At 36.0% G+C, this 7,779-nt stretch overlaps 1 protein-coding gene across 2 annotated transcripts; it reads right to left on the bottom strand.

The window, feature by feature from the left end:
* Positions 1-735: 735 nt before the first annotated feature.
* On the bottom strand, positions 736-7,461 carry LOC101174178 (endothelin-3). Of its 2 annotated transcripts, none has more exons than XM_004068896.5 (4): positions 7,270-7,461; positions 5,415-5,658; positions 3,235-3,381; positions 736-1,664 (listed from the first exon to the last, which is right to left on the bottom strand). In XM_004068896.5, exons 1-4 carry the CDS (start codon positions 7,337-7,339, stop codon positions 1,655-1,657), a joined length of 471 nt encoding a protein of 156 aa, XP_004068944.1. In that variant the 5' UTR covers positions 7,340-7,461; the 3' UTR covers positions 736-1,654. The 2 variants fall into 2 exon arrangements, with proteins under 2 accessions (XP_004068944.1, XP_011473485.1); XM_011475183.4 differs by having other exon boundaries at positions 1,522-1,661.
* Positions 7,462-7,779: the final 318 nt, after the last annotated feature.

Here is a 7,779-nt window from a genome sequence, read left to right as displayed (position 1 = left end):
TGAGTTTTCTTCAGATAGCAATAAAAACCGTTTTAAGTTATAATAAAGACAAATTTTTTTTAACGGCATATTTAGGCATTTTAACATAAATACTTTCCCATTTTACGTCTGTTTACCTAAAAACGGAAACCAAAATGTTACTTAAGGTGAGACAAAAACAAAACAACTAGTTATTAATTAACCATGTCACAGACCTGTAATCTGTTTTCTTAATTAGTTTATAGATATTTTCCCAGCTAGATTTTCTAATCCATCTTTGGCCTTGTTTCAACTATTAGAAGGCATGTCCCAGGCAGGAAATTTGAAATGAGCCAATATACTGATTAATATTTGTAATGCTGATAAAGTTCTGACATGAATAAAATGACTTACTAAGAATACCTCAAACCTGAGTAGACTGCTGTGTTGAAGCATCTGAAAAAACACCACTGATAAAAATGTACATCTTTAACCCTTATGCTATCCTAGGCACTTTAACATTGGGAGTTGGGTCATCTAGACCCACTAGACAGTGCTCTATCCTTTTTTCTTCAATGATTTGTGATCTTCACTGGTGTCCATGCATTACATGAAATCTTTCCACCTTTATCCACCTTTGTCATGGTAGGGAGAACACGTCAATGTGAGGGTGGGGTCATCTAAGATTGCACAAAGGTTAATACAATGATTGGGTAAAAATTTAACCTAAAAATTGAATAAAAGAAAAAAAACAAAGACAGCAAAAGACAAGGGATCTGTTGGTTTCCTTTTTACATTTTTATAAAATCGCATAAAACTGTACAGACTTAAAATGCAATTTAAAAAAAGAACAAACTTACAATGAATATTTATAATTACAATAAAAACTGTTTCAAGTTTAAATATATTCATTCAACTTAATTATTTTCTGTTATGTATTCTGTAAAGGCTTTGTTATGCACTTCAATAGCAAATACATCGTTTTAGACATGGACATGAAGTAAAACTAAATGCATGTTTTAAATAGAACGTTTTTTTTAATCGTCTTCATTCGTGAGAGATTCTCATCTGCTTCAGCTGGGATTTATATTTAGCTGCAAAAAATGTAATTTCTAACTTAAAAATCGACAAATTTCACATTTGCAAGATTTTTCTTTTTATAGATGCTTTTTTAAGAGAAGAATCTGTACATTACAGCTAAAATATGGACTTATACACTAAAATACAACTTTGTGAGCCTTTAGAAATAGCTTTTTTTTTTGCATAAGTTTGGACATTTTATTCCAGTTTGTCTGTTTTCAACAGCTGAAATGTCAGTGATTCCAGTAAAAATAAATGTTTTTTCTTTTACAGAAAATGTCTTATTTTGTGGTCCTGTTGATGTGCTAATATTGAGAAAAGCTTGTAGAATACATCCTCATAGCACACTCCAGCTCCTCCACCGGTCCTTTCCTGGTTCATGCAGTGAGAGGAGGATCATGGGAAAGCTCCCAGCCTGCTCCTTCTGAACTCCCACAGGAGGTGATCTTTGTGTCCTCTGCTCGGATCCCCGCTGTTTACGTTTTCCAGCTTTGCAGTTATTCATCCCACACAGGAATATAGGTGCACAAACTCCAGGCATATCTTTCATCCTAACATGCGCTTGCTGTAAAGCTGGTGCTCTGGGTCAGGTAGTGAGGTTGCAGGTGGGCCTTCACTATCTGCTGCTGGAAAAAAAGAAAACACAGTTAGAAATACCAGAAAATTCATTTGTTTAATCGCGGTTCCAAAAATAATGAATGTTTTTTGCAAATATTAGATAAAAATGCAGCAAACGCATTTATTGACTCAGCTATAAAACATACTTAGGGTTAACTAGCTTTTATTTGGTAAAAACAGTCTATTTGTTTTCAGTCGTATTTTGAGCTTGGTGTATGGCAGAGATGAGGGTCTTTTTATGCTTTAAATGTCATTTGGAGTTTACTAAACGTCTAACAGAAGGCTTTTTTAATTTTGGGTTGCAATCATTATTCTTGTCACTCTGTCTCTTTGCATTAGTTTCGGTATCATTGCAGGCATTCAAGATGTGACTCTGCTGGGGATGCTCAGAATCCAGCTCTTCAGTATTACTGATGTGGGGTCTTCATCTACCTCTTAGAGTTCAACGTTCCCTCGTTTATCATGGGAGCTAAGTTCTAAAAGTAACCAGCGATAGGCGAAATCTGTGAAGTAATCAGCTAATTTTTTGAATTTGTATTGATCTTTCAAGGCTGTGAAACCCCTCACTAAACACACTTTATACACTTTTCTCAGACTGACATGAACATTTTTACACTTTTCTCTCATTTAAACTTTTAATGTTCAAACCTTCATAGAAAAAGAAGTCCGGTGTTGTAGAATGAAAACAAAGATTATCTTTGTAAGCTCTACTGCACAGGAGATATAGCACATAGGAGATAGCCAGGGACCACTGTACTCCACAAATTATCTGCACGGTTTCAGCTCAGATGTGACTAATTTACAGAAATATTATGAAACTTGAAACTGGTAGATTTTGTAGGAATTTAAACCAGCATTTCTATAACGCTGACCAGCAAAAAGAAAGAATGAAATGTTCCAACACTTCCTGCTGGAGGGTTGTGCTGTCTTTGACCTATATCAACAAGTGGACCAGCCTCAGCAGATGACTTGGCTCCCCAAACAAATCAGTACCTAAGAAACCTCTCCCTGGTTCTTAAGCAGCTTGGATTCATAATAACCTTGTGCTATCTTAGATGACCCCAGCCTTCCATTGACGTGTTCTCCCTACCATGACAAAGGTGGATAAAGGTGGAAGGATTTCATGTAATCCATGGACACCAGTGAAGATCACAAATCATTGTAGAAAAAAGGTTCAGCGCACTGTCTAGTGGGTCTAGATGACCCAACTCCCAATGTTAAAGTGCCTAGGATAGCACAAGGGTTACAATCCCCTATTTTCCTTCAGACTCCAATTCCAAAAGGAAATACCATTGACTTTATTTTTGTCTAACAAGTTTGGGGCAACTGTCCAGATCTTTCTGTTCTTAATGAAGGTAGGAAGTCTCTGATCTTTACTCTGGTTTAGGATTGTCGTTTGAAATGGACAGTGGAAGTCTGTGCTCTGGGTTTGTCTGTGTGTGGATGTTTCAGCAGCAGTCCATTCTATGTCTTTGCAGATGTTCACCTTTTTCTACCACACATCTTCCATTCAGCTTTACATGAGCACAGGTTACAGTTGTTGTGTGGTTTTTGTTTCCTTTGGATCAATCATTTTACCTGCTGTAGCAAAAGCTGCTGCAGTCTGAGTCGATGTGTAGAGTACAGGCACACCGCCGAGAGGCCATCCTGCTTCGCTCATTCCCAGCAGAGCGCCTGAGACGTGGGGAACTTTGGTAGCTGGACAGACCATATGTCACTGTGTGCCTAAAACAATTAGGAGACAAAATAAACAAAGGGTGTAAACATTCAATCAGTTTCATATGTTGCTATTAAAGTAAATTACTCTGTTTTCTTTCAAAGATGTCTGGAAGAAGCAAGTGTTAAAAAATAAACTGCTAATAGGCAACATGACACATAATTATGTTCTTTTATCAATTGACTAATGTGTGACTCCCCAACTTTAATTAGAGTCCAGCTGAAAAAGGAAACTATTTCCTTTTATGTTTTACACTTCTAAATAATCACATCAAAAAGATGAAAATGACAGGTTTCCGTTTTCTTTTCAATAGTGATCTGTGTAAATCTAAATGACTAGTACAGCCCATTATTTATAAACTTACATTAATCTAATGCAACATTAAACATTGAATGATGATGTCAGTTCCTCAAACCCTGCATGAACTTTGGTCCAGTCTTCCTCACACCCCCAGTTAATAATGCTCTGCTGTCTGGGGTTTTCTTTGAGTCCTTAAACATCATGACACATCCAGCTCAGTTGTTGTACTTAGATCCTTCTTCTGTTGATCTAGTTAAACAGCTGGATTCACTTTTCACTTAACAACACTCTCATTTGACAGAATTTAGGGTCAACTCGAAGGTCAGATGGCAGCCATATCATGTGAATTCATACATAACAGGCAGAATCCCTAAAGTTCTGTTTTATTAGGCTGCTCTAGAACTTTTATGAAAAGTTCTGGGGGGAAAAAAAAGAAAAAGAGTCCAACTGATCCAAAATCCTGCAGTCGATACTTCAGATACATATAGCTAGAACTGCATTTCACCGGTTCAGCCTCTTTTCACAGGCTCAGGAAATCAGTGAGCCGCATAAAAACTGCAGACTTTTTCACTTAGTCTGGTGGCTCCAGTATTTCCTCCTGTCAAAACTACCCCAATAACTGACTGTCAACAATATGTTTGAACTTTCAGTATTCTGTTTCACAGATGGAGATTTACTGAAGCAAATCTACACCTAGGCAAGAGTTGCAGAGCAGGTAATGCAATGTAATGCAACAACACAGATTTTGTTTCCAGAGAACTCTACAAAAGTGCCTTAATCTGAGACAGTTACTGACATGAGCCACATGAGCAGGCATATTGGGAATGTCGCCCCGGGGGCTCCTATAAAAAGCCCCTGCATTTTCTCATCATAACATAAAGTCACGTCTCCCCTGTGACATGCCGAGTTGGTGCCCCCTGCAGGTGCCCCCCTCTCATTGAAATGTAAGTTTATTACCATCCTCACAAACCATTTAAAATGTGTTTAAATTATGCTTATTTTATTCATACCTCTGTCCAATAAATACTGTGATTTGTAGCTTTTAAGATATATAAAATGAATAAGAACATTACAAGTTACACATTACAAATGGGTCATAAACGTGACTTTTTATTAAAGGTAAAATGCAAAAGTATACATTTTCATGACCATTAAGGAGTTAACAGAGGAGAAAACTTCCCTTTATTCTATGTGCAGCTGTAAATGTGACTTCAGGAACTGTGTGGGAGGGGCTGAGTCACTGGCTGCAGCAGCATCCAATAGCTGAGTCAAAACAATTCATCTTTAACATAAGCAAAAAAGTTTTTTATTGATCTATTATCAGGTTTATTTTCTATATAATGCAGGGAAAATTTACTGTATTCTTTAAAAAAGTCATATAACTCTGTAAAATGTTTCATGCTGTGTTATTTTATCTTCTATAAACTTGAAAAGTAATTTTGAGTAGAAGTTACAAAAATAATAAGAAGATTTTCTTTTTGGGGAGTTAAAAATAATCACTCTTTCTTCCTGAATTTTGGGGACATTTATTAAAAAGTCAATAAAAAAGGATATAATTGCATGACATTTTATCAGTAGGTATTTTTGTTTGTACGATTTTGTCCACAAAGATGTCCAGACGATCATAAATTCATTGCATTTAAACTCCTCATTTAAAATGAGGCTAAGAAAATATTTAGTGTAGTCTTCCAAAGCTGATATTAACAGAATTATTTTTAAAAAGTGTTTAAATGACTCTTACTCTGGGGTGTTGATCCAGATGATGTCCAGGTGGCAGTAATACACACATTCTTTGTCTTTGTAAGAGTAGCACGTGCACCTCTTGGCGCGCTTGCTGGCTGCCTCTGGTCCACAGGCAGAGCAGGACTTTCCTGCTTTGAGGTGAAGGGTGGCACGGAGGTCGTGCGTGCTGCTTGGTAGAAGTGTGGTCAGCCTGACTGCTTCCAGCCCTTTTCTCCTGCTCACATCTTTTCCAGATAAAAAACCTGCAAACCACATGTTATAGAGTTACTGTATACCAATATCCCTTGTTCTTCAGCTTATTTTTTTTTTTAGAATACATGTTTTATATTTAAAAAAAAGATGAGTTTTTCAGAATCTAGCCTTAAGCTGCATTCTGCCATATTACACTCACAGTTTTACAACATATTAGAATCATCGCACATAGGAAAAATATATTTCAAGCATTTATATCTTGTAATTGTAATGATGAAGGCTAATTATCTAGCAAAATTAGTGTAAAAAAAAAGTTAAAGCTTATGACCTCAAAACAACTGCAAAGGTTTCGTGGACTTTCAGGTGCTCTCAGTCTGTCAGTTCTCATTTTTATGAGCCTAAGTCACAAAGAGTTATTACTAAAATAGGCCCGCTTGGTTGTTCCGAGGGCTGAATCCAAGCACACAGTGTTATCAGACAATTAACTGGAAGCAAAAGTAATAATATACTCCTTTAGCATGAAATACTACTAGTATTCTATGCTAAAGGAAGCCTAATCAAGTATTGAGTAAACCAACTGTTTTCAAAAGCCTCATACTTGTACCAAAACATTGATGGGTCGAATAATCAAATGTGAAATTCAAATTTTCTTATACACTAATAAATTTTCATTTCACTATTGAATAATGAATTGCCAACATACGTGACTGAGTTAAAACCATCACATTATTATATTTTAAACACTATGTTTGACATTTTCATTGACAGACAATTTAAATAAAAAAGATACCTATTCCTTTGGTTAAAATATGTTCTGTTAAAACTGTTAAATCAAAAACTAAAAAACATGATGATATGGAATTTAGTATACATCATTGCATACACAATAAAGATTAAATCAACAAATTTCATAAAGATGTTTTTACATTATTGATTTAAAAGGTTTGTGAGTTCAGAAACAGTATGTTTAAGGATTTTAAAGAAATATACACCCTTACATTTCTTGCATTGTAACATCTCTTTTTAATGCAACCAATTAAAAAAAATCTGATTTCATGCAAGCATTGAAAGATTTACTGGTGCTGAGAACATTGCTTTAAAGCAGGTGATGGCTGCGTTTAGATGTCAATAATATATGTAAATATATTTATTTGCTCCATTTGTTGTCAGAACATATAGAGGGGATGAAAGGTTTGTGAGGTAGTGGTAGTAATAAAAAAATAATTATGATAATAACAGTTAAAATAATTCTGGGTTGCACAATCATGCATGGTTATTATTAGAAATGTTCAATCGTTTTCCATTTTTCTGTACAGTTTCTGTTTTAATGTTGTTGTTTTTAATAGTGTTAAGGTTAAATGGTGTGTGTCTAATATAACAATTTTATATTTTGTTTACTTTACGTGTTGACACCTGAGCGTTTAGCCTTATTTTCTTTCACCTTGTCTTCCCTTGATTATTTTTCTAGTATCTGTATTTTTATTTTTACATTTTCCAATAAAAGTTGACTGATTGAGCAATCAACGTTCATGATGATGATTCACTTTGATCAGTACTCATTTGTTCAATACCTTTAGTCATGTTGTTACAGCACTGTTCACCTGAACACAGGTGAACAACAGGTGAACACAAAAAAAAGAACTTTTAAAAGTTGGACTCACCATGATTTAATGAGACTGTCAGCGCTATGAAAAACCAAACTCCCGCATGAACTGATGCTGCGTTCGCCATCACATCCGAAAAGTGCAAAAAAGAAAAAGGAAGACTGCGTGCCTACTCCCTACTGCGTGTTGGTGCTCTGAGCAGCTGCGTTTTCTGCCTTTAAAAAGCGGACAGCCTTACTAGACTGCTGTGCCAAACTGGCTTCCTGTTGGCTTTTCAAAATAAGAGGTGTCCACAATTGATGAGGGAAGGCTTTTGGGGAGATTTTTCTCTGAGAAGTGGACTGAGCCCTTCCCCCAATTCCAATTAGAAATGACACACCGGCTCTAAAAAGTAAAACTCCTATTGACTTCTGTTGAAAAGGAAACAGCTTTTACTCGGTCATTAAATCATTCTTGCTCTACTGTAGAGCCAGATTGAGCCAGCCCCACTTTGGGTGTGCTGAGAGTTAGGGGTGTCACGTCCCTCTCAGCCCCTAAAATGCAAAGAAAACTAAACTATCATCATGT

Source organism: Oryzias latipes, chromosome 5 (genome assembly GCF_053564925.1).
Source record: "Oryzias latipes strain Hd-rR chromosome 5, Olatipes_Hd-rR_3.1".
Taxonomy (NCBI): domain Eukaryota; kingdom Metazoa; phylum Chordata; class Actinopteri; order Beloniformes; family Adrianichthyidae; genus Oryzias; species Oryzias latipes.
Note: the sequence above shows the minus strand (reverse complement) of the source record. Positions and strands in the feature narration are given on the sequence as shown.